This window comes from Silurus meridionalis, chromosome 20 (genome assembly GCF_014805685.1).
Source record: "Silurus meridionalis isolate SWU-2019-XX chromosome 20, ASM1480568v1, whole genome shotgun sequence".
Classification (NCBI taxonomy): Eukaryota; Metazoa; Chordata; class Actinopteri; order Siluriformes; family Siluridae; genus Silurus; species Silurus meridionalis.
In genome coordinates this window covers 8,463,570-8,490,627 of record NC_060903.1, presented here as the reverse complement: position 1 = coordinate 8,490,627, position 27,058 = coordinate 8,463,570, and the positions used below count along the sequence as shown (strand labels likewise).

At 36.9% G+C, this 27,058-nt stretch overlaps 1 protein-coding gene across 1 annotated transcript in view; it reads right to left on the bottom strand.

Moving 5' to 3' along the window:
• Positions 1–27,058, bottom strand: part of LOC124402813 (ephrin type-B receptor 1-B) — a 320,170-nt gene that overhangs the window by 215,592 nt on the left and 77,520 nt on the right. Inside the window, exon 2 of the mRNA XM_046876081.1 lies at positions 16,888–16,952. Within this exon, the coding sequence (XP_046732037.1) occupies positions 16,888–16,952 (65 nt within the window). The remainder of the gene's footprint in view (positions 1–16,887; positions 16,953–27,058) is intronic.

Here is a 27,058-nt window from a genome sequence, read left to right as displayed (position 1 = left end):
AAAGTGTTCCACCTCGCAAAATAAAAAAAAAAAAAAACATTTGTTCGGCAAAATGAAATAATGTTTCTGGTGGAGTCAGCTGTTTAATGAAAAAAAAAAAAGAAGGAAAGACATTACATTAAGTATTCAAGAAAAATAAATATATTCCAGACCAAATGTACTTCAGAAACTCAATATCTATGTGTTAGAGAGAGAGAGAGAGAGAGAGAGAGAGAGAGAGAGAGAGAGAGAGAGTTGAGGAGAGACTGAAAAGGGTGGAGCCTTAGAGAAAACACGAATGTTAATTTAGTATTAAAAATGAGCGTGTGCATAGAAATAGTTCAGAGCGGTAAATTTGCCTCATAAGTAATAGTGTGAAAAGGTTCACTGAGAAACTCCCATCATACCCAACTCCAAAGCTCAGTGAATTTCAATCTGTTCGCATATTACAACAAATTCAATGTCTGTTCAATTTGATGCCATGAAATAGAGTCCAAATGAGAAAATTATTGCTGGAAGGCACTGGAGACATCCATTGCTATTCAAAAACAGGCTGTAGAACAGCAGTGAATGGGAACTATTCATATAATCTCCCTTTGAAAAAAAAAGTGTGCTGGATGGGGAGAAGCTGTCTGAATAGAGAACCGGACTTATGTGTTGAGGACATGCTTCTTTTTTTGTGCAAGTGTGTGTGTGTGTGTGTGTGTGTGTGTGCATGAGGGTCATAGTTAGATAAGGAGATGCTGGGCTGGGTTAGTTCACATGTACTGCAGTGCAAAAAAAAAAAAAATATATATATATATATATCCACTGGTTTTTGTTCCATTTTCTTTTGTATTATATCACGATGTATGTCGAGGTGACACAGGCTTAACATAGTGAAAACTGGCAACCTGGCAGGCAAAGGTGAAACATCACACATCATTAGCTCATAATATGTATTTTCCTATTGTTCTCTTTACAAAAGCTTTTGCATGAGTTCTTTGGGATTCAAATGATCAAATTATAGACCTATAGCTCCTGTATGCACAATGTGGTATATGGTATATAGGTGTGTCGACAGACAGACAGACAGAGAGAAAGGAGAAGAAGATAAGACAGGGGAGGGCCAGAACAGAAATAACAAACTAATGTGAGAGAAGAGCAGGACCGAGCTGGTAGAACATTCACCTTTTCAATTAGTTCTTAAATGTTAATTACCCTATGTGTGTGGTTGCTAAGTAGCTTCCAATTATAATGTCAGCATTCATTTTATGTTGAATTACATACAATTGAAATCAACAGTGTAGGTCCAGGACAGGTAGGAAAGAGAGTGTTGAAAGGTCTGGGGGTGAGACATCAAGCTGATACATTTGACAAGAAGCTGAGTAGGAATGCATGTGACATTTCTAGAAACTATTGGTCATATAGAGATGCTTGTTATAGTGATTAGGGCCATTTAGAGGGAAGAGTCACTAGAAACCAGTGTAAAGTTCTGAGAGTCGTCTCTTCCAGGATAACCCCACAAGACACCATTAAATAGTTTGATGAAATGAATTATGATGCTACGGCCTTTAGAGTCACCGGATCTCAACCCCGGATGACTTTCAGGATTGAAGCTCTCAATCACTATCATCAAATTATTATTAAAGATAATGATATTCAACCAGATACATTTCAAAATGCTGAAGTATTTTTCCATAATTCTTTTATAGTGCCTCTGTATCCTCCTTGATATACATGTTTCCGAAAGCATCTCCAAAAACAGTGCCCATGTACTTTAAATAAATAATTCTATCAATTTTCACTGGCATTCCCCCCCAATACATTAATATTCATAAAGCTGACCCTCAGCATTCATTAATCTGCAGTAGCTTACTAATAACATCAATAATGAAAGGGGAAGGATTTTGCATTTCTGCTTTGAAGTCTTTAATAAATTGTGGCTGTTTGAAATCCGATGCAGAAATGCGCTTATTCATTATTTGTTGTTCTAAAAAATCATGAGCATCAGTTGCTTGAAGTTGCAGCTTTTACAGTGTGGTCCTAAAAGCTGCTCGCAAGAATAATGAAGACTTTGAAAAGGAAACGTAAAATGAAATCTACCCAAAGGTTATGGAGGGTTTTGTCTTTGGCTTTCTTTTAAGAATCGCTTATTATTCCATACATTTTTGAATCGGTTTGTTTTAAAGAGCATCGAAAAAAAAATATTAATCGTAATTGTGTGAACTTTGTTGAATAATTTGTGATTTAGGATACAGTTACAGTTTTATGAGCAAATAGATCTTAAGTTGTAGATAAAGACTTTCATTTGAACTGCCTGTAAAAATAGGTTGACTTTTTGTCACCAAAAACAGAATACAGATAGACAGAGTTCATTCATTCCCCGAATACAAGAGTGCTATAACTTTTAATTTTACAGGAAATTTTGCATTAGACTACAGGGAGAATGTTAAAAAAAAAAGGTCAAGTTTGTTTTTGTCTTTCAGGCAGCTAGGAGTGGAGGAGAACAGCAAGCAGCATTACCTGAAGGGCATTTGTGGACAAAGCATACACACACACACACACACACACACACACACACACACACACACACACACACAGACGAGCAGAGAAGAAGAGAAAGAGCATTCAAGAAAGACAGTGTGGTCTCAGTGGACATCATAAAGAGAAGAAGTAAAAAAAAAAATCAGAAGTAAAATAGAAGCACAAAAAAAAAACTGAGAATTTGACAATAAGTCCTGGGAGAGAAAATTAAAAAAGGAAAGATCGTGAAAAGAAGTAGTGTGTGTTAGGGAGTGAGAGACACTGATGACTGAAGTGTAACGGGCATGACTAGTCATCTTTTTTGGCTGCTTTTTTATTTTACATTCAGCATGACCTTTTTTTTTTTATTCTCTCTCTCTCTCTCTCTCTCTCTCTCTCTCTCTCTCTCTCTCTCTCTCTCTCTCTCTTTTGTCCCCTCAATCTTTACCCAGCTGTGAACATTAATAATGAATAGTATACATATGGTCAATGAGAGATAGACAGGCAAGGACAACTGGGATGCTTATTGATGTGAGGACATCCATTAGCTCATATTTTTTTTTTATATTATTAGACACCTGTCAACCCCATCATGTCTCACTAATTTCTCACAAATCTCACAAACACGAAATGTGATTTCATGATGGTCAAAATTAAAGAAAATTCAGCACATCTTTTCCTCTTCTTCCCCACCTTCTTTTCCCTAAACCTTCCGGTCCTTACAAAGCCAGAGGCCTGAAAAATCGCTATATCCCTGTCTCTTGTTCTCCTCTTTTGACATTTACTCAAGCCTGAGATCTACACACACACACACACACACACACACACACACACACAAAAACAGCCTTTCCCAGAACGCACCCATGTCTGTCTCAGTAATTCTCTTTCACGCCTGCTTGGCCTGCTCGCCATCCAGAGGTCAAAGGTTGGCCGCCTCTCCAGCAGCACATATTTTAATTCATCAGCTCGGCTCATTATGTGCTGAGTGTGTGCGTGTGTGTGAGGCATGGAGGGGATTTGAAAGGAGGATTTAATGAGTGCAAACGTGTGCAGTAAAGCAATAAGACTGAGCTGGACTGATGGGGAAACAAGTATGTGTGTTTCGAGTGTGTGTGTGTGTGTGTGTGTGTGTGTGTGTGTGTGTGTGTGTGTGTGTGTGAGAGAGAGAGAGAGAGAGAGAGAGAGAAAGTGATCTTAAAGAGGATTATGTGTCTTTACCTCCACACAATATAGGGAGGTATATCTGAATACATTTGGGAATAGGGATATATACTGACTCACCAGCTTATTAGCTGAACAGATCCAGTTCAGAAGTGCATTTTGCTTTTTTGGCAGCCTAAAAGATTCCACATATTTTCCAATTGGAAGCTTTAACATAAAGATAACAAAAGCTAGTATTAAACTAATATTTCATCAAGATATAAATTCAGCCTGATTAGCATGATTCGCTTGAGGTGATGACCCGGGGCCAGCATTTTGCAACTCAACAACTCAACAACATTATTCATATATTTTATTGCCTGTTTAACAACTTATTTAACTGTCTGTAATTCATTAAGCTTCGAATGGTTAATAAAAAATAGAATATGTCATGCTCAGCGCTTTGATTTATAGTTAGTCTTTGCAATTTGTTTGCTAGCTAGCTTCTATGACTTCTTAACTAGCTAGCGTTTATGATTTGTGAGCTAGTTTCTATCACTTGTAAACTAGCTATGATTTCGTAGCTAGCATGTATGACTTGTTAGCTAGATAGCGTCTATGACTTGTTAACTAGCAAACACCAACAAATTATCATGGCTTTCATGGATTGATATTCATAGTAGCGTTTATGACTAACTGTATTATCTAGCGAGCTTCATTAATGTGTTAACTAGCTAGAACCTATAAATTCTCAACTACCTTTTATTACTTGTTAACTATGTGGTGTTGACTGGCATTTCAGATTAATTGGCCAAACTTTATTTTATTTTTGTATGACAAAAAAAAAAAATCTTGAAACTGTGAAACTGCTGGCACTGTACTTTAGTATAACCACAAAATTAAACACAAAGAAAGGGTGGTTCAGCACAATCTTTTTAATTTTTAATTTTTATGGAGGAATAAAATAATAATGAAGACCATCACCAAACTACGATCAGTTTGGGTTTAAAATCTCTTACTAATTAAAAAAGATAAATTGCCCGTAACAGTTTAAACATTTACCAAATATGTTGAATGTTCGCTGTATTATTGCAGTATGATTACATAACTTTTTGCGATGCTCACTAGCTGCAAGACTGAAAAGGCAAGTAAACTTGGTTTTCAGAATTTGCATTGCATAATATTTAATTCTATTTCATCAGGATTTTCCTGCCATTTTTTATTTTATTTTTTTTTCAATTTTCTGTGAAATCTTCTTACACTGCTAAGCCCCATGTCATTTTTTTCATGAAGTACACCTAATTGACATCCTTCATATAATTATTATCCAGTCATGCACAAGAGCTTTGTTGAATGTTTACAATAAACATCAAACATCAGCATTTAGGTAAAAATTTGATCTTGGTGACCTTGTTGGTGTGACAAAGACTGTTTTCCTGGGTTTTTTCATGAATACAAGTCTCTACGGTTTGAAATCTTTGAGCTATGAAGCTCACAGAATGAGCAGAGTGGTTCGAGCAGGCAAGAAGGCTACAGTAACTAAAAACGACCCTGAACAAGTGTGGTGAGCAGAAAAAATCTTTGAAGTGAATGGTCTACAACTGCATAAAACTCAACTGGACAAGAGAAGAAAAACACTGGCTTCTCAAAATTGTCAGAATTTCTCTTAATTCTGTTCATCCATGAGTTATTTTTGTTTGTATTTTCTAATTAATAGGGTTGCATCAATTTCACAAAGTATTAAGCAGTACTGCAATTTGAACCTGGTAGTTACAAAATATGTTGTACAGCATTGTACTGCAATGATAATGAACACATACCTATGGGTAGCTGTGACATTATCTCATGATAATATATATAAATTCTAATGAGCAAATGCATAACATTATGAACACCTGCCTAACATTGTGTTGGTCCTCCTTTTGCTGCCAAAACAGTGCTGATCTGTTGAGCATTATCAGTATTAACTTAGCAATATGTACAGTAGCTTGTCTGTTGAATCAGACCACACGGTCCAGCCTTTGCTACATGCTACATGTACATCAATGAGCCTTAACTGCCAATGACCCTGTCGCTAGGTCACCACTTTTCTTTCCTTGGAGCACTTTTAATAGATACTGACCGCTGCAGACTGGGAACACCCCACAAAATCTGCAGATTTGGAGATGCTCTGAACCAGTCGTCTAGCCATACAGTCTGGCCCTTGTCAAACTCGCTCAATATATACACCAACCAGGAATAACATTATGATATTATAACATTATGACTAGTGAAGTGAATAACACTGATTATCTCTTTATCATGACACCTGTTAGTAGAACAGGTAGAACATTTTGTCCTTAAGTGTAAGGATTTGGGCGAGTTGGACAAGGGCCAGATTAGGATGGCTATATATTTAAAAAAAAAGCCCCTCCCATTAATCTAAACCTTGATTATTTATTATTCAAATACATACAAGTGTAAGAACAACTCTTGTTCTATGCTTCCAGTTTTGCCTAAAATCGGCAAACTCACCTCAAACTTTTCACCCAACTTATCAGGTGCAACAGACAAACTCACTCATTAAAATATGTAATCCTGAAATAGTCACATTTGCAACCTTCACACAATTAACAAACAAGTGTGTAACGAATGGAAAAGCTAAAAAACAACAAAAAAACAACTGTGAATATGTGAAATTAGATTAAATGCAAGTTGCTACTCTTCCCTTCCTTTCTTTAAAGAAAGCATCGACACGCTCACTTAATGAAGCCATATTTAAAGCTCCTATCAGCTAGCAGCAGGCACGAGTTTATTCAGCGGCGTAACCAGCGTGGCTTTGAACAACCATACTGCACATGCACTCGCTGGCTTTATGTGAGTTGTTTTGTCGCATATGTTGGAAAAAGGTGACAGGTGCGGACTGCTTTAAGAACCATCTGCTTCTAATCGACGAGGAATATAAAGCATAGAAAGATAAATAGTTCAAAAAGTGCACCCTATTTAAAAGAAAATGGTGAATACTTTCTATGCAATATTAGCATTATAGCCTATGAATAAATTCATAAACTTTTCATGTGTTTATATGGCTTTTTTACACATTAGGCATTATGAAATGTTAACAGAATGCCTTGTTAGTAGTGATACATTATAATTCAACAAAATAGACATTTTTATAATAACAAAAAGACAAAGACCTACTGACACCAGCACATATTTATTATGAAGTATTTAACCAAATGTACGTATATTTTAAGCAAGTATTTGATTAATAAAAAAAAATTCACTGTTTAAATAGTATGCAGCATGAAGGCATTGCAAGGTGCTTCCTGAAAACAAAGGTATTTGCAGGTGTAAAGCAGTTGGAAGGTACACTATATAGCTGAATGTTTGTGGACACCTGACCATAGAATTTGTGTATGCTTTTTGAACATACACACATATGTAGTTCCCATTTGCTGTTATAATAACCTCCACTTTTCTTGGACGATGTTCCACTAGATTCTGGACTGTGGTTATGGAGTGTTGTCAACAATTTATCCCAAGGATGGTCAGTACAGTTGAGATCAGAGCTCTGTAGCAAGCCAGTCAAGATCTTCTACTTCATCCCATACAAACCATCATGGAGCTTATGCAAAACATTGTTATGCTGGAATAATTTTGGGTCTCCTAATCCAAAAACATGCTGTAGAATCTGTGCATCTAACTTTGTAATAACAGTTTGGGAAAAGAAATGCATATGGCTGTAAATGTTATTGACAGTTACTTAATTGTTAATGTTCTTATTAAGACATAACGTGCTATACAAAAAGTAATGTTGAGTCTGATTGTGCTCTGTTAACATGACATGCATTATGTTAGAAATGTTCATAATTTTCATTATAAAATTCCTTGCATGTGCACAATAACTTATAGCTGCATTATAATTAGTAAGTTAGGAATGTATCTATAGTTAATTATAAATGTGACCTTTAGTTTTATTAGTATTCTTTTATTTATTATATATGTATACTATATGTACTATATTAAAACGCATGTTTTTTTGTTCAAAAGTTCTTATTTTAAAGCAACTGCAGACATTCTAAACATGGCCAATGTCAGCTAATTCTTTTTTTTTATTAGGTTATTTTACCTGAAGAAAATACAACACTAAGAAAAATAAACGTGCCCCTTGGAAATGTCAAGCATGATCTGTGTTCCACTATGTCTGGCTGGAAAGCCACTTCCAATTATAATAAGCTTAAAATATATATTTTTAATCATCACCGCAAATATAATCCACGGCTTTCCATGTTTGTTTTCATTTCTAAATTGTTGACGTAATTGATGACCCCTGTTTATTATTTGCTAATTGAATATCAAGATGTTCATGGAAAGCTTTCTAATTAGTATTTCTAATATTGCTGAGAACTAGCATCTGCCCTATTTCAGTTATGATTCTTTCTTTGCAATATATTAAACTTCCTTTATAGTCAGTCAGTCAAACCTTGACGCTAAATACTAAATATGTTTCTGAAGTGTTTTATAATATTTGGACTAAAGCCAATCAAAACATGACCCTAACTATTCAGCCGCTTCGGTTTTCACTGAGTCGTCATTGAGATACATTCAAATCATACAATTGAGTTTTGTAAAGTGTATGAACATGCCGCATTAAAATTGCTGCAAGCTGTTTAAACAGCATTGCCTGAGTCATATTTATTTTACCAATAAATACAGCACTCGCTGGTGGGATGTGGTAGCTCTGGACTACTGGACTACTCACTAAGACTCTGGACTACTGATTGGAAGGTCGGGAGTTCATATCCCAGCAACACCAAGCTGCCAGTTGGAACCCTTGTGCAATGCCCTTAAACCTCAACTCTTCTGCTGTATAAATGTGATCATCATAAGTTGCCCTAGATATGGCTGTCTGAAAAATTCTGTATATGGTATTGGTACAGGTATTACTCATTCTAAAATGTTATGCAAGCCTTGTACTTGTTATTTTAGTAATGACAGAGGACAAAAAAATGACAGCAATCTGGAAAATATCGAGTAGGGGGATTTCACCATCTTCCTACAACAACTAACATGGAAATAAAAAAACATAAATAGAGCCTAAACAGTATCTAAAATATACAGCATGAAGGAACAGTATGAGCGAGCATGGTCATTAAAATGAGTGCAAGCTGCTTCGATCTGAATGCAAACCAAGCTATATCGAAAAGTGAGAAACATTTGTAAAGTACACTACATGGACAAATGTTTGTGAACACCTGACCATTAGGAGTGTGATTGTGGAGTTTGGGCTAATTGAGCTACAAGGGCATGAGTAAATTTAGTTACTGATGTAGGTAAATTTCGGGAAGAACCACATATGGTGTCTCAATAGTTTTGTCAATATAGTGTAAGTGTGCAGAGAATCAATTGCATATCTGAGCAATTCAAGCACTGACCACCATTTTTTAAATAACCAGACTCAGCTAACCCAGCATGCTTGCCATCATACACATAAAGATACACACAAAGATATTTTTCTTCTTCTTCTTCTTCTTCTTTCGGCTGCTCCCATTAGGGGTCTCCACAGCGGATCATCCGTCTCCATATCCCTCTGTCCTCTACATCTGCCTCTTTCAAACCAACTACCTGCATATCTTCCTTCACTACAAAGATATTTTTAAACACTATTAAAATTTCATTGCTAGCACCACATTGCTAGCACCACATGGCACAAACCAAAATAAAAGCTTGAATGAATCTGCCTTAGTTTTATCCAAAATGCATTTGGAACGATACTATTTATTCATGTGCTCTAAAGTATGTGTCTAAATGCAAACTAGCAGCATTCTATATTGCATGCTACATGCTTTCTCATTCCCAATTCTCCTCCCAGCTTTAGCATTCACTCTTGTGTGACTAACATAGTGTCTCTGTGGCACCATTATCTTCCCACAACTCCGAAAGGAAGCAGAAGGCTTTCGTAGATATTTTGCTCCATTCGAGTTTGCCTTTAATTGCCTCTGCCGCATCACGCGAGGGACTTCTTCGGATTGTCACTTTGTGTTCATCTTCACTTTCTGGCCCACGTTGCAATGGGGGCGGTATATTTACAGTCATGATGCTTTAAAGAGGTAATACAAACCCTCCCATAGGAGCATGTGTGTATGCTCTCTCAACCTACAAACCCCAAAACCCGATCCAGTTCTTTCACATAGCACAGCTATTATCAAATCTCTTACACCCATGCACACACAATGAGTCAGTGCATGCTCAGCATTTTTTTTTAATTTGCACCTGTGTGTGTGTGTGTGTGTATATATACGTAGGTAAGGTGGGCCATGCATTTGGTACCTGGGCCTTCAGTGGGGACTTACCCGACTTAATTCACCTCTTAATACCACCACTATCACGTCGCAACTATATAAACCATTAATACTATAATGCAATATAACAACGCATGGCATTACAGAGAGAGAGAGAGGCATTTCACATATGAAGGGTGAATACCATTTTACCAAAGCAAGAAACCCAGTTAAGACAACTCCAAACCGCTACACTACAACCGCAACTGCGACCTTTATCATCTGGAGCACTTCAGAATCAGAATATTTGCTAATAACATGACAAAAACATTAAAATGTAAATAAAATACAACTTACTTAGCAGAGATGCATACTCATAATTTACACCACTCCTCAGAGGCTGTAAACCAGTAGTACCGCTCGTATTCACTGGTCTGGAAATGGCAAACAAACCCTTTCCCAGGCTGAGACATGCTAGCTAGCTAATATGGGTCAGTGCTTCTGATATTGTTTAGACCAGCAAAAAAGGCTTTGACCGCCCACCACCGATTTATATATATATTTAATACATTTAATATTATATGAGTTTTACATATTTCTAGTAACATTTGCTAAAAACTCTGAAAAACCCAGAGCAAGAACATGAAGGAATTGTTTTTAATTCAGAAGTTGAATCAAAACAGCAGGTCTGTTGGCATAGTGGTGAACGATTGATTTATTTTTTTTTACTTTTACAAAGCAAAGCACCCTTCTGTACTATGCTTACTGTTTTCTGTCACAGCCAACATCTTTTTCATGTTTTAAAAACATCAAGAACTTGAATTTTTTTTTAATCGCTGAACACCTCGACACTTCAGAGACCTACGAGGCACGATACAGCAAACATGTTACAGGAGCAGGCTATCAAATTGGAAGCTTTTGAGATAAAGAAAAGCCATGCTGATTATTGGGAAATGAACTGTTTTTACCACTTCTGCTGTAGATTGGACTTTGGTTATTCATTCAGCCATTTTTAATAACTACTTTATCCTGGTCAGGGTTTGAACTGCCTACTTATTTTTGAGAAATTGAGTAAATTCTTGGTTTTGAGAAAATGTCATGGGTAGGCGTACAAACAAAAATACGTGTGAGAGCAGGATCAGTCGGTTGGTCATATCTGCAGAAGCAGGTGGGAGTGGGATTAAAAACAGAACGGCACACAACTCTACTCCGGGGAAATGCAAAGCCAAGTAAAAGTTATTAATATGGTTTTTAAAATATCTTAAAAGGTCTTGAAAAAGAATGCTATATGCAATATTAGAGGTCTTGCCAGTTTATAGGGACACCTGTATTGATGGTCATTCACACAATTGTCTAATCAACCAATCATGTGACCATAGCACAAGTTCTCACTAAAACTAGACAGTTGCAGTTACATTTACAACATACACACAATTATCTCAGGTATACAGCTGAGGAAGTGAGGATTAAGGGCCTTGCATATGGGCCCAACAGTGACAACTTGGTGGTGCCGGGAATATGAACACATGACCTTCTAATCCGAAGGTCTAACATCTTACCCATTAACTAAGACTCATTTATTTTAGTGTCCGGCCCACTGTAGCCTCAGATTCCTCTTCTTGGCTATAACGATTGGAATCTGATGTGGTCTTCTGCTGTTGTAGCCCATTTGCCCTAAACACTGACATGCATTGCGAAATGCTTTTCTGTGCACCCAGGGGGATAAAGAGTGCCTATTTGAGTTACTGTTGCCATCCTGTCTGCACTAACCATTCTATCCATACTACTCTGACCTCTCTCATCAATAAGGCATATCCACCCAAAGAACTACAGCTCACTGGAAGTTTTTTTCCTATTTGTTTGTTTTTCGCACTTTTAAATCTATAGACTGTTCTGTTCGAAAATCTCAGGCGTTTCTGAAACCATCATTCTACTGAGATTTGTTTGCTAGATGAAATTTTTTCCTTTTTCTGATGCATTGTGAACAATAGTTGAAGCTTTTGACCTGTATCTAGAGCTTCTCACAGGCCATTTGGGCCTTCAACCAGCCTGATTTCAGAAATGTTTTCATGTTTGGGTTCTGCTACTGATATATATCTGTAGATCTGTACCCCGCAACATCGTATATATGCAATATATGGACATTCAGTGCAACCTAGATGAAGATGGGTTCCCTCTTGAGTCTGGTTCCTCTCAAGGTTTCTTCCTTATGCCATCTCGGGGAGTTTTTGCTTGCCACAGTCGCCACCGGCTCGTTCATCAGCGACAAACTTACACTTATAAATAATTTTTTTTATCACCACATTATCTGTGTAAAGCTGCTTTGAGACAATGTTAATTGTTAAAAGCGCTACACAAATAAAAATGAATTAAATTGAATATACATTCCCTATATTATTGCTTTTTATTCCATTTCTACTCATTTCAATAATATCTTTATGTCACCAACAATTTTTTCTGTGTAGGAAGTTTCTATATTTGCTGTATTTAACAGTTTTCATTTATATTTACATTCATATGCAACATTTACATTTGAATCTGATCTCGAAACTTAAACCTGTTATATAAACCATCTAAATATGTTAATTATAATCTTAATTGTGATAAAAAGATAATAATTAGATTAGACTGTTCATGTCTATTAGACACACAAAAAAACATAGAAATACCAGGTTCCTATTACTTCTCTTTATTTGCAGTGAGCCAGTAAATATATCGGAGTAAAGAAAGGGCGTCATGAATAAATGAGTGTTGCTTTGAAGGGTTTAATTTCGCCTCTTTTATCTTTATTTATTAATATTCTTTTTACATTTGGTGACCCATACATTGTTTGGTAAAATGTCTTTGAAACTCTTTTTTTATTCATAGTGGAATCAATTGTCTATGACAAAAGCAAAGAAAAAGCCTAGCATAAAATGAATACCTCGACCAAAATATAGTAGAAGTGAATTTATCACTGAAAGAAGTAACTTCGTCCCTGTAGGATTTAATACAAAATAGATGCTTTTGTGTGTCTGGAACTTGGAATGAGCAATTTTATTTTGTGGCTCTTTTTATACATTGTAAGAATCTTGTGTTGTTGGCATCAATCAAGTTATTTCTTAGGGAGTTTTTGGAAAGATTTGCGACCAGGTGAATTCTTATAACCCAAAGGGAGAGCATAAAGGCCAAGCGATGTTTTTAATTCTGGGTCAAACCAAAAACAGCAATTCTGGTGTATTTGTAGTGGCAGATTGATTTTAGCTTTATAAAGCAAAAAAAAAAAAAAAACTGTCTCTCCCTGTATTGTTCTTAATACTCTCTCTCTCTCTCTCTCTCTCTCTCTCTCTCTCTCTTTCATTCTTTCTCTCTGGCACATCACACTTCACTTCCTCCTTCTTTCTGTACTGAAACTGGGAGAAAAAAATAAACTGAACATCACAAACACTGCAGGAAACAGGGATAGTCATAGAGGAGCACTGAGCAACTGGAAGAAGACATGACTGAGAAATATATGCAAATTATTCGATTTTATTAGAATCATCTCTTCATCCATTGCATCCATCTCATTGAAATGTTTTGAAGCTCAGATTACTTGCTTAACAACTCCCGTATTAACTCCCATTATTATTTACATTCAGGGCATTTTAATTTCAATCATGAGTTCCTGCTGTGCTCACACACCTGATTCAGTTCATCAGCTAACGATCAAAGTCCTCATTACGCTTAATGTAGTGATGAGAGCAGAGCGTACCTACTGCAGAGATGAGATTCTAAGAACTCTGGCCCGAAGCCAAAGCAGTCTTGTGATCGCACATCAGTACTCATTGGCAAAAGCGAACTATTATGAAAACATCATCATTTAAGCATAGCTTTGGAGCGAGTTGCCGATTTTAGCAGCTGTAGCTTCGCCCGAATTCATGCTTCAATGCTTATTAGGGCTCTGACAAATTCTGAGGGAAATCTAATTAGACTATGGATGGTAAATATGAGAACATCTAAGCTTTCACTTGAAAGCGATATCAGTCTGTTCACCTCTTGCTGATCCTAAACTTACACTTACCGCTCATGCTTGCAAAGTGTCAAGTGCCATTTTTGTTGTTGCTGCAATGAGTAACTGGAGTTGCCAAAATGTAAATGCTAATCAAGTTCATTTGGTAAAAAATTCACAAATTAATGAATCCATTAATCAAGCTGAACATCTGCTTTTGATTTTTTCATTGTTAATTGGCATCAACAATCTCTGTTACATCTTTACAAGCTTTATATTTAATGGAAGGTTTTATCTGATATGATAAAATGAAACCATGAGTCTGGTTTAGCTGAAATTTGGTAGAATGCAACTTTGTGCATGGCAGATTTTCTTTTTTTTTCAGTCAGTTAATTTAAATGAACTGCAATCAGAAATCAGAACACACATAATATAAGATTATGCATTTACATAGAACTGATCACATTTAACTGCTACTTCATGCTTTAACTGTCACTGTCCTGCACATACATAGAAACTGAATAGTTTTTTGTAAATGTAAAGTCGATATATTAATTTTTTTGTTTGCACAATTTATGCAAAAATATTACCAGACATATGTAAAGATCATTTTAGTATTCAGAGTCAGCTGAAAGCACACCCAACTGCAGAATAAACTTTCTTTCAGCGTCTCCCATTAGGGGTCACCACAGCAGATCATCCGTATTCATGATCCGCATGTTCGATTTGGCACATGTTTTACGGTGGATGCCCTTCCTAACACAACCCTCCCCATTTATCCAGGCTTGGGACCGGCACTAAGAGTGCACTGGCTTGTGCAACCCTAATGGCTGGGGTTGGTTCCCTGACCGGGGATCGAACCCAGGCCGCAGGGGTAAGAGCACCGCATCCTAACCACTAGACCACCAGGGGACATAAATAAGATACTGCCAATCAATCATTGTAGACCAGTACAAGCACTGCTACCTATACTTAGTTGAGTGCAAATATTGTTGAAAGTAATAATAGTAAAGTAAAAACACTTTTGTGAAATTTCTGCAGTCATGCAAGAAAGATGTGTCAGGTGTCTTTCTAAAAAAAGGTGTATGTACAAGATGAAAGTATAATCCTAACAATATAAACAAATTGCCCAAAGTTAAACATTAGTCAGTACATATCGACCCGAAGTGACTCTATAGTGCAACCTTTTACATTCTGGCCTCTAGCATGTGAATCATTTAGCTTTGCCATACTCATATTTTGAGTTACTTTGCATGAACTTGTCTTAAGGTTTTTAGTGAGTCTTTAGTGTATCTTTAGTGTCAGACTGAGACTGTCTGAGCTTCTATAATACAGAAACACAATAAGATGAACAACACAGCCTACACATGCCCATCAGTTCTTGTTTACTTAAGCTTAATGCATCCAAAAAACTCAAGATGCATTCATAATTGTAAAACTCAAAAGGCATGATCATGAACCAAATCATAAGTTGTGTGTAATTGTTGGGGTGTGGCCTTCATTGAGGGTGTTATTCATAAAAAATCTCTAAGGAGCCATAGGTCTGTTTGAGCTGAGATTTTGGTAAGATAGATCTTTGTTCTAGGTGGATTTTTGATGCTGATTATTAGAGCAGAATATCCAAATGACTTCTGTTGAAGAAAGAGTGACAGAAATACATTTCACATTATAGTTGATGCCAAATGGTTTGTACCTTGGAATACTTTGGAGCATTAAATGCTCTTAAACATTCATGAGAAGTTTAAAACTGATAAGCAACTGTGAACTTTTAGTAATGAGTGAGCGCGAAAGAGAAAGAGAAAGAGAGCGCTTGCTATATCTCTTTGAGTTCACATTGGCTCTAAATGCTAATCTCTCTGTATCCCTACACCCTGATTTCTCTAAAGCTCCACTCTGCATTGGCTCCATGCCTTTAGCTGGGGTTTTTTGCGGACTCTACGGAGCCTAAGTGCCTTCATTATGTCATTAAGTCACTCTGAATGGGGCTGGATGGAGAATAATGGTTGTGCTGATGAAATAGCATGGGGAGCTTCTCTCCACGACGCTCTGATGAAGCAGAGAGAGCAAAGAGAGAAACCGGCACATACTCGGATCCACACACACGCAGACACACACTCTAATATCGCTCCATTTACATTCAGCAATAACAACACCTGGAGTGCGTAATCATTTTACTGTGTTTTTTCTTCTTTTTTTTTAAGGTGCTCCAAAGTGATTTAATGACTCATTCTGTCTCTCTCCTAAACTCTTTCACAGGTTATTGAGCAGAACTCAGCTCGGCTTCCTTTTTTTCCCCAACTAAAGCTAAGAAGTAAACAATTTCCAAAAGCTGTGAATAAATAAAGAGCTACAGAGGGAGATGACACTTTTATTAAAGTGCTATTAATGAGAAATGCCTCTCTGGAGCAAGTCATAGTATTTGGTCGCTTTTACCGTTTACCAATAAAATGCAACCGTAACATTTTCAACTTTATTAAAATCAGGAAAAAGATGTTTCTCTTCCTCTACACACACAGCCAGAAGCACATATGTACAACTAGTAAGATATCTATTATTATTATTACTACTGCATCCATATTCTAGCTCTATTTTAATTAATTCGGATTACATTTTATTATGTTGTAATCATATTATATTATCTGCTAGTCGAAATTCTTTTTTAATGCCTGTGTTATTCTGCATCTTTTTTCATTTTTTTTTATTACTTTTATGTAATCTGATTGTGATTGCAAAAAATAAATCTGTGTCAATATGTATGTTTATATACTGTATGTGGCAGATCAAATTAAAATGAGAGTTTTTGTACTTCAGGAGGTATCAACATCACCATAGCCATCCTTGGTAACAGTCCATAAAAGCTAAATTAGTTCTGCTCTAAAAGCAAGAGGGATGGATACAATATTTTGCCTGTTAGTCAGAGTCATTGGCATCTGAAAGCTCAGGTATGCAGAACAGGGCTTCATGTGTTTCAGTAAGAATATGTTAGGCTTTGTTAGGTCTATATGTTAGGAAACTCTCACACACACTTACCCCTGATGCAGGGTACGCTGTCCAGCCGAGTTCAGCTGTGGCAGTCCGTGTGTCCAAAATAGTCTCTGTAAAAAAAAGAGAAAAAGAATGTACAGAATATTAATTAAAATAATAATAATAATAATAATAATAATAATAATAATAATAATAATAAAAATAATAATAATACATATAGTAGGAGTTTTTTCATTCTCCTACATAATACATGACCTATGTCTAATCTGACCAATATATATATATATATATATATATATATATATATATATATATATATATATATATATATATATATATATATATATATATAACCCGCTTATCTCGACCTCGGTTATCTCGACAATCCTATTAAGTCGACGTTTTTGAAGTGGAACCGGCAAATTCTCGCTTTGTCTTAGCATTTTTTATCGGTTATGTTGATTCTTTTATGTCGCCGAACCCTGATATCTCGAGCACAAGGGGGGAAAAATTTGCCATTTAACGTCGGTCATCTCGATCCGCACTGTGCAGCTGCAGAAGAACTCGCGGAAGTGGCGGAAAAATCAAGGTTTACAGCTGCTACAGGTGTTGTATTGTATACTGGTGAATCTCTGCTGTTAGTTAGTGCACATATGCCTTTTGCTGTTAAATGTTATGCGATGAACGGGAGGCGAAAGCCGCGCTTGGCGGCGCGGAATGTGGGATGAGCAGCAAAAGCATAGAATGAACACCGGCAGGATTGGGGGGGAATCCACGGTGCGCTTTGGGAAGAAAAGAGCAGCCGTTGAGAGAGTGCCGGTGGGAAGGCACGCACCGGGATACACATGAGCGATAACAACGACCGCCGTGAACCAACATATACCAACAATAACGGACAGTGAGAGTGTGGAAGTTTAAATAGGAGCTGGTGATGATGCTAAACGAGCACCATATGTGCGCGATTGAAGCCGGGAGCTTCAGAGAAAGCGGCCGAGAAAGCACCTGATACGCTGAAGGGGGCCGAAGGGGGTGTGGCAGGTGGATTCCTGACAGATAAACATGTACTGTATGTATTTTTATAGCATGCCTTCATCAAACAAATCGCGGCAACGCTGTTGTGTAAAAAAAACCTTCAAAAACACGTGCATGCACATTCTCATTTATTAACGCACATCATGTACATAAATAAATTTCAAGCACGTTAATATATTGCCGCCATTTTGATTTTCGTTTATCTCGATCATCTGTTATCTCGATGCTTTTTGGCGACCCCCTAGGACATCGACATAACCGGGTTCCACTGTATATAATATCTCATCACGCTATGCCCTCCAGCAGCTCAGCTACATTTGAATCTTAGTAAAATTTGCATCATGTGAACAATGTCATCAACGTAAAAAGAAATCGTGCATATTAAAAGGCACCTGTAAATTCGAATCATACAAATCCAAACACATGCGCTATATGTGAAAAATACACAAGTGTCTAAAAGCCATATGTGTAGATTTCACGCATACTTCATTGGAATTATTCATATGTGAAAGATTATTTCTATATCGTAAAGCTTTAACAAAGAGTGGAAATGTACAACTTTGCGTTTAAGTGTTTTGGCTTTTCTTCATGCTTATCGATGGAGATATCTGTCAGTGAGAGAACTCTCTACAGACAACAAGCACTACTTCCAGATAAGAGTGTTTACAGAGTAAAAGGGCATAGTCTAGGCAGCACTAAGTCCCACTCACACACACACACACCCACACACACACACACACACACACACACACACACACACACAAGCACACACAGACAAACACACAAATACAAACATAGCCTTTTATGGTGGAAGTCAAGTCAGGCTTATTTATAAAGCCAAAATTCATAAGTGCACTTCACTGGTTTTTACACACCTACGATGGTGGGCTACCTGATTTTGGCTCTGTTTTTGTGTACACAAGAACATTAATAACCTGTTTTTGCCTTGTACACAACCATAAAAAGCAGTAGTGTACAAAAGGGGGCAGCAGATTCTGATGTGATTTAGTTCTTATATGAATCTACAGATACACCAAAAAAGAAAATAATTTAAAGAGTACAATATCTACTGTAGCGGTAATTGCAGAAGCTAGCTTTACTTTTGAAAAAATGCAATGAGAAAAGATTTAAATTCACTGTCAACAATATTTTGGCTTGGAATTGCCCTCTAATGGAGAAATAATAGTTTATTTCTAGCAAAAGGAACTCCATGAATCTGTGAAAACACGTCCTGGAAACATTGTAGAACAAGAACATAGCAATTTCATATAAAACTGCAATCGTGGTGGCTGAGCAAGCAATAGGTCACAAGTGAATTTTTCAATGCCAGTACACAAACATTTACAGTGATGACTTTCACTCTGACACATATCCTCTTTCAAATGCAATCCTAAAGCGCATTTGGATTAATATATATATATGTGCTGGAACAAGCAAGTCACAACAAACTTAATATAATAAAAACTTTAATATAAACACATTTGTCATCACTTTAGTGTGGCACTTTTATTAACACACTGTATTACTTTCGAAGGACTCAAGAATTGTTATTCTCCAGAATTATAGTGATATAAAGAACATTTTTAGGTCCTTTTTTTATGCGTTGAGACTTTTTTTTCGCTATATGTGTTTTTTCCCAATCTGTCACCACAAAATAGGCATTTGTTACCAACTGTTACCAGCTTAGCAATACCATATTGAAAGAAGATCTACACATGACTAGAAATGTCAAAATACTCCATGTATTTTAGCTGTTGTAGCTCAATAGTTGAAGTTTCAATTCACAATAATAATAGTCACGTTTGCAAATCCCAGGACCACCAAACTGCCTTTACTGGGTCCTTAATCAAGACCCTTCACCTCGGTTGTACTTGGCTCTCGGTTAGTTTCTATGTAAGATATTACAGTTCTTTATTGCAGAAACGTCTAGGTCCCCTGGTAGTCTAGTGGTTAGGATCCGGCGCTTTCACCGCTGCGGCCCGGGTTCGATCTCCGGGTCAGGGAACGAACCCCAGACATCAAACGTGTAGATGATCCGCTGTGGTGACCCCAATGGGAGAAGTCGAAAGAAGTTTTATTCAAAAAATGTCTCATAATTGCTTACTGCTTGTTTTCTCGAACTTTATTCGCAACCCACATTTTTCACAGTTCAAGCTGCTGAAGTGATTGAATAGTGACAAAGATTTTTAGGATTATCGCTGCTTCCCAATTTACCAACTATATATCCAAAAAATACTTACAATAAGTATATCCCAAATTATAGTTTTGTTGAAATAAGTATCCCAGAGGTACCCAGATGACTATTACAATAGATATTTAAAAGGTGGATCCGTTTCAGCTTTTCACGCGAGGAAGGTGTAGTTTTGTGACAGAATGAAAATAATGGATAACTGAATGTAAGTAACAGTAAGAAGTGAAATAACATACTGTATATAAGTAAGAACTTATGTATACATTAAACACATTTTGGAAAGCTGGAAATGATAAAATAAGATGAAGCTTAACTTTTTTTAGTGCATAGTATCTGAAGGCAAACTGGAATGCAGCATATGTTGTTTTTTTTGTTGATGTTGTTAAATAGCTATCCTTCCTTGCTGAGCTGCTGTGAATTAATTTACATAAATGCATGGGACTGAATTAGGGAATGTGAGAACCCCACAAATATATCACTAGAGTCACTACAGACTTTTTTCCCATATGTTGTCCAGTCCTGCTGTAGCAAATTTCAATCTGCTGCAGTACCTTTGTGACTCTGCATTCACTAGTCGACAACCCCTGCAGTATAAACGCATAGAAGAAGAAAAAAGCTAGCGGTACTTAATGCGTTCAAAGGATGTCCAGTTCAGTTTGACATACGGCTTCATATGAAACGCCACATCAATCTATCAACGCTGTCAGAAATATAGTACATGTCAGAAACCAGCTCATACATTTGACATTAGCAGCTGTAAACACATCTGCCATGTTTTAGCAGCTGGCATGACGTAGAATCTGCTTACATTTGTTCTTTTATAGAAGGAAAAAATTGATTAAGCAATTCATTGGAGTGTGGGTGAGGTTTTTTTTTGGGGGGGGGGGCTGACCAAAAAGTTGTGTAGGCACTGAGTTCCTGTTATCACTGAGGTTACAGTATTATATTATATATTTGTTTGTATGTTTTTCATTTAAGTCGCTGTAAATGATCTTTATCACGAAAATCATAAAAATACAAGAACGGGCCAAGAATACAAACCTGCCCAAAGTTGCTGTTCTGAACAAAACACCTTCTGACAAATTAGATTTTAAAATTTAACATTTCTATGGTTTAAAGAATTAGCTTCCCTGGTGGTCTAGGGGTTAGACTGCAGCGCTCTTACCGCTACGCCCTGGGTTTGATCCCCGGTCAGAGAACCAACCCCAGCCATTAGGGTTGCACAAGCCTTAGTGCGGGTCCCAAGCTTGGATAAATGGGGAGAGTTGCGTTAGGAAGGGCATCCAGCATAAAAACATGTGGCAAATCAAACATGCAGATGATCCACTGTGGCGACCCCTAATGAGAGAAGCCGAAAAAAAGTATTTTTTTTTTTTTTTTAATGGTTTAAAGAATTATGGTCACTACTAAGGAAAGAAACTTTTCCAGAAAGTTGATTTATTTATTTATTTATTTATTTATTTATTTATTTATTTATTTATTTTTAATCAGTACAGGAAGGTTTACATCTATAAAACATATATTATTATAAAAAGACTCGCTTGTTTTTCTTATATATGGTAGCGTATTTCTTTTAAAATACTAAGCTATTTTCCATAGCAACTTAATAAGTATGGCCACGTAAAGCTTTTGCTAAGACTTCTAACAAGCGAGACTGATTTTGTCGGATGTGAATTTAAATGCAGTTGCTTGAAAAGTTACAGTATGAGGCCTCTAATTCATTTCCCCAAGCTGTAACCGCTTCTAACTTTTCTTCTCAGTTGACTTGTGTGACTTCTCATTAGGAGGCGTCGGCGGTTGCTCTGAGAAGCATGCGGACTGACTGGAGGCTGTGATTGAGATGAAACGACTGCTTGGTTAGTGGAGGAGATGAAAGGTGGATTGGATATCTGATCATCAGGCCTCAATCAATAACAGCTTCTTATTAGAGCCAATTAGAGAAGAGCTTTACTAGAGAAGATGCAGGCATGCACCAATGCCCAAGACATTAAGTACCCAACTCTCTCTCTCTCTCTCTCTCTCTCTCTCTCTCTCTCTCTCTGTCTCTCACACACACACACACACACACACACACACACACACACACACACACACAAACATGCAGTACATATTAATATAAGAGATATGTCATTTGAGATTTTTGTGTAAGGGTTGGGTTGTTATTAAACACACACACACACACACACACACACACACACACACACACACACAGAGACACACACACACACACATACACCCCAGACATGTAATTTCATTTCCTCTCTAACAGCATGTGCATCAACTGCTACCACTGAGGCCTATATGGTAAGACCTCAACACATCAAATCTCTCAAGGGAACAGAGCTGCTCTAGGGAAATAACTCCAAATTTCAGCAAATGAACATGTGTGTGTGTGTGTGTGTGTGTGTGTGTGTGTGTGTGTGTGTATGTCCCATTTCATTACTCCATTTAACATGACCCTGTCTGCTGACCCTCCCACTTGGATAATTTCCAGCTTCATGTAAGTTGCCCTTTTTTTCTAACAAAAAAAGCTGTGTTTGAATGACAGACAAGCACACACACACACACACACACACACACACACACACACCCTGGGCAAATCCATCAATCCAAAACGTCATTGCTAACATGCATTTAAAGGAAATAACCATTTATAGATCTTGAAAGCTGCGCAGATTTGTGCTATTTGCCGTCGCTCAAGTGAACAGAACCTCCAGTAGCTGAGGATTAGCAAATCAATGATGTAAAAAAAAAGAAAGAAAGAAAGAAAGAAAGAATACATTAGCACTAAAGAACAAGAAACGTTTTAAGTCTCAGGCTTATTATTCTGTTATTCTTCTTAAAAACAGATTGTTCTGCAAGTATTACAATTTTACCCACTAACTATAGTGAAGAAAAATGGAAAAAATGTAAGGAATGTAGTTAGAAGAGTGAATTATGTCTAGACCTGCTAACAAACTACCTATTAATATGACTTTTTAGAAGCAAAAATCGGAGAACCGAAGATTACGCTTTAAAAGAACTGCACAAACGCGTGATTTCTTTTATATACTATAGCAATTTATAGTTAGAGTGCTTTTGAATTGTTAAATCTAATAGTCATGAATATGGTGATTCATTTTCTACTACAGTTGATGTGGCAATAGTGGCAGCTATAATTCGGATCGCAGGTTAATATTAATGCGCTCAGTCACAGGCGCTTGTATGAATGTTATTTAACAATGAAAAACTGTAATCGTCGAAAAGGTAAGATGTCTGTAAAGGTGCCATTATGAAACAGAATGAGTCTCCAGTGTCATCCCTAAGCAGAAACTAAATACTTCAGGACAAGCTGTCTGAAGAACATAGGGTAACTCTGCCTTTATATTGTCCTACACTTGGCGTCATGCTTTGCATTACAAAAGGCATTTTCTAAAGGTTTTTATTAGACTGACGCAAGACTGCGTCTCATTTGAACTGTCAAGGTGCTTGATTACATTCATATATTGTTAGACATGCACAGGGTAGGTCTGGGAGGAGAAAAAATAGGACAGACGTAACACGTTAAATTACTTCTATGGAATACAAGCTCAAGTGTTCAGATCTTAACTTGGACATTCGCCGTCTCGTTCTGTCTAAGCGTGAGAAAATGGAACTACATGCAAATCTCTATTCTTAAGGTATAACCATCATTATGCTGTATTAGATATCTGTTTAAGCATTTCTCACCCCAGCTCTTCCTGTCTAGTTCGATTGTTTCGATGATGGAAAGTTCATCAGTAAAATGTTGTATAACATGCAAAGCCTCAGTCTGATCCTTTTTTTTTAAAGACGTCTACCTCTGTCTGGAGGGTTACATGAGAGGACCATTGCTTGAAACGTATTAGCAGGAAAATATAATGTTAGATGGTCTAATGTAAATTTAAAGGCCCTACGTTCATCCAGTTATTACAATAACACATGGAAAAAGTTACTTTATAGCTAGCTATATATTGTTTGTATTGTTAAGAAAACAAATATGGTATGCTATGAAAAAGTACTGTACAATTAAACCCTTGATAAAACACAAAGATTTCTAGGCTCCATATAAGAAAACAAAAAAAACCCATAGTAATTCAACATAGGATATAAAATACAAAATAGTTAAAAAGTATCAACCGAGAGATAAATACAGGGGAAATAGCATTAATAGAAAAGTGTCATATTCAAACTTTGTAAAGCCCATGTAAAAATTGACATCAAACTCACAAGTTATCAAATACATGAATGTTAAACCCATGAATATGGAGGGTTGGCTGTATGTATGTTCCTTTAAAATCGTTCATTCTAAAGACCCGAACAGACCTCAACCTAAAAAGGGCTGCTCTAAGCAAGCACACTCAGTAATGAAGTATTGGAGCAGGCTTTAAGATGCTGATATGGATTCCCCTAGGGGGAAGTGGGGAGTGCGAGTCGACAAGGGCACACTATCTAAATTAATGACTCCCAACTGCAGTTGAGTCACAGCCTGTTCAGAAATCACACTCTCTCTCATTTACACATGGCGGCCTTGCATTCTCAATCTACATCCGTTCTTTTCCTCACCTTCCACACGCAGTCCCTCCCTCCCACTTGATGTTAAAAGCATAGTTGTGAGGCCTGTCCTCATTTTACTCATCTTCGTATTAACGGTAAAAACATACCGTAAAAAATTCTCTCTAATTTTTACCATTCAGTGAGAGGTGCATAACAATGAGCAATCTCTTTCTTTTGGCTTCTCCCATCAGGGGTCGCCACAGCGGATCATCCGCATGTTTGATTTGGCACGTTTTACGCTGGATGCCCTTCCTAACGCAACCCTCCCCATTTATCCGGGCTTGGGACCGGCACTAAGAGTGGCTGGGGTTGGATTCCCTGACCGGGGATCGAACCCGGGCCGCAGCGGTGAGAGCATAACAATAAGCAATATTCCTTCAAATCAAAAAATTGGCAAGAATTAGTAAGAATAGTCTGTAGGTCCATCGGTGTTGTGATGGAGCGAATGTTAGAGATTAATTTAATTAATTCCATACTTTTTATGGTTTATTAGAATATATCTGTGTTGGGCAAATTATTAAGGCATTAGTCAGTCCACCAAACATGCCTTAGCTAATACACCAGTGTCTGGTCCAATGAACTAGAAAAACATTTAATCCAAAAGTATAACAAATATTTTGTATGTAATACAGTCTATGAAAAATAAGAGCATTGAAGCGACCGGCAAATTGAAATCGTTGTTTCCCGCTGATGTCTCTGGTGATGAAGCATTGTGTTTAGCTAACACCTCAGTCTGACTAGCATCCATATTCTTATTGGAATCTTGAAATGTGAGTTTGTTGTGCTACACTGTTCTGTATTTTCTGTATTTTTGCCAACGTTTCCACGTCCCTTCATATTCCTAATTCGATTCTTTATCATCTATTAAAGCCCTGATGTTGTACTGTACGTATAGTAAAAACCAGCATATAGGAAACATTGAAACAAACTGGAACATATCCAGAAAAGTCTGGTATTTGAATGAGTCATGTAACTGCCAGCTAACTGTGAAGGAAAACACTGAAATGTAATGTACCTGTTGGGAAAGCATTTTATCCAGCCTTGATAATTATAGTTTTAGGTTTAAACACTGTATTTGTATTAAATCCATTTTGTATTACGCAGCTTAGCTACACCAAACTAAAGCTATGATCTTTAACATTATGCTCACTCTTGCATTATGATTACAAAAAACAAGACCCATTTAAACATTTTTTTTCCCATACAGTATATAAACAGTATACAGTATATATTGATTACATTTATTTTATATTACACATGTACATGGTAAGTCTGGGAGGGGGAAAGTGAAGACAGACATTGGGCGTCTGCTATAGATTATTTTAGTAATCGAGTATTCTGACGATTATTCCATCGATTAATCGAGTAATCGGATGACAAGCACTTTTTATTTTTTAAAGAACAATACTAAATAAAAGAGAAAATAAGACAGGTCTCTTAAAATGAACAAATAATTTGTTTTTCATTTTAGAAAATGTAAATTTTATTGCTGACTTTTCTGACTTCCAAACTTTGGAAACGTTCTGTTGTTTTCTTTGGCCTGAATCTTCTCCTCACCCCTCACTCTTTTCTCCCCATTCTGCCATTTTTTACATTCTGCAGCACCTTCTGTCTTACCTGTACAGAGCACTCCAGGGTTTAGCGTGTGGTATGTCAGTAATAATGGTCGGGGGAAAACACAATGCTCTGTGTTTAATTAAATGGATTGAACGAAGCATCGAGGCAAATTGATTTGTTTATTTGTGAACTGTTTTAATCGAATTACTCGAGTTACTTGAGGAATCATTACAGCCCTAGACAGACATAACACCTTAAATAACTTCTTTGGAATGCAAGCTTTAGTGTTCGGATTTGCTCTTAGACATGCGGGTTCTCGTACTGTCTGAGCGTGAGAAAATGGAACTACATGCAAATCTTTATTTTAATCATCATTAGCCTGGATCAGATATCAGTCTTTATAAGCTTTTCTCACACTGCTTTCATTTCAGATTGCTTCCTTCTGTCTACTTATATTGTGCTGATGATAAACATGGAATTAGAATTTAACTTGCATTAGAATGATAGAAAATCAATGGAAATGATCAACAGAAATCTAAATTAAAATATTGTATTTTTTTGGAAAAAAAATAGCCTTTATCTTTGAAGAATATGATAAATATATGTATATTTAGTTTTGGAAAAAAAAATCCAGTGGGTTGTTTTGACCTGTGAAGAACATGCAGGTTAAATACAGATGTGCAAATAAGATTGTTCATCTTCCGAGGTTCAAGAGATCAACAGGCCCCATGGCATCGCCAATAAAACCTTCAACACTGCAACAACATCAGTCATCCAATGACCTGTGACACCAAAGGGCCTCTCTGTCTGTCTCTCTCTCTCTCTCTCGCTCTCTCGTGCACGCTCTCTCTCTCATTTACAAAAGGCCATAAACAAAGCTGG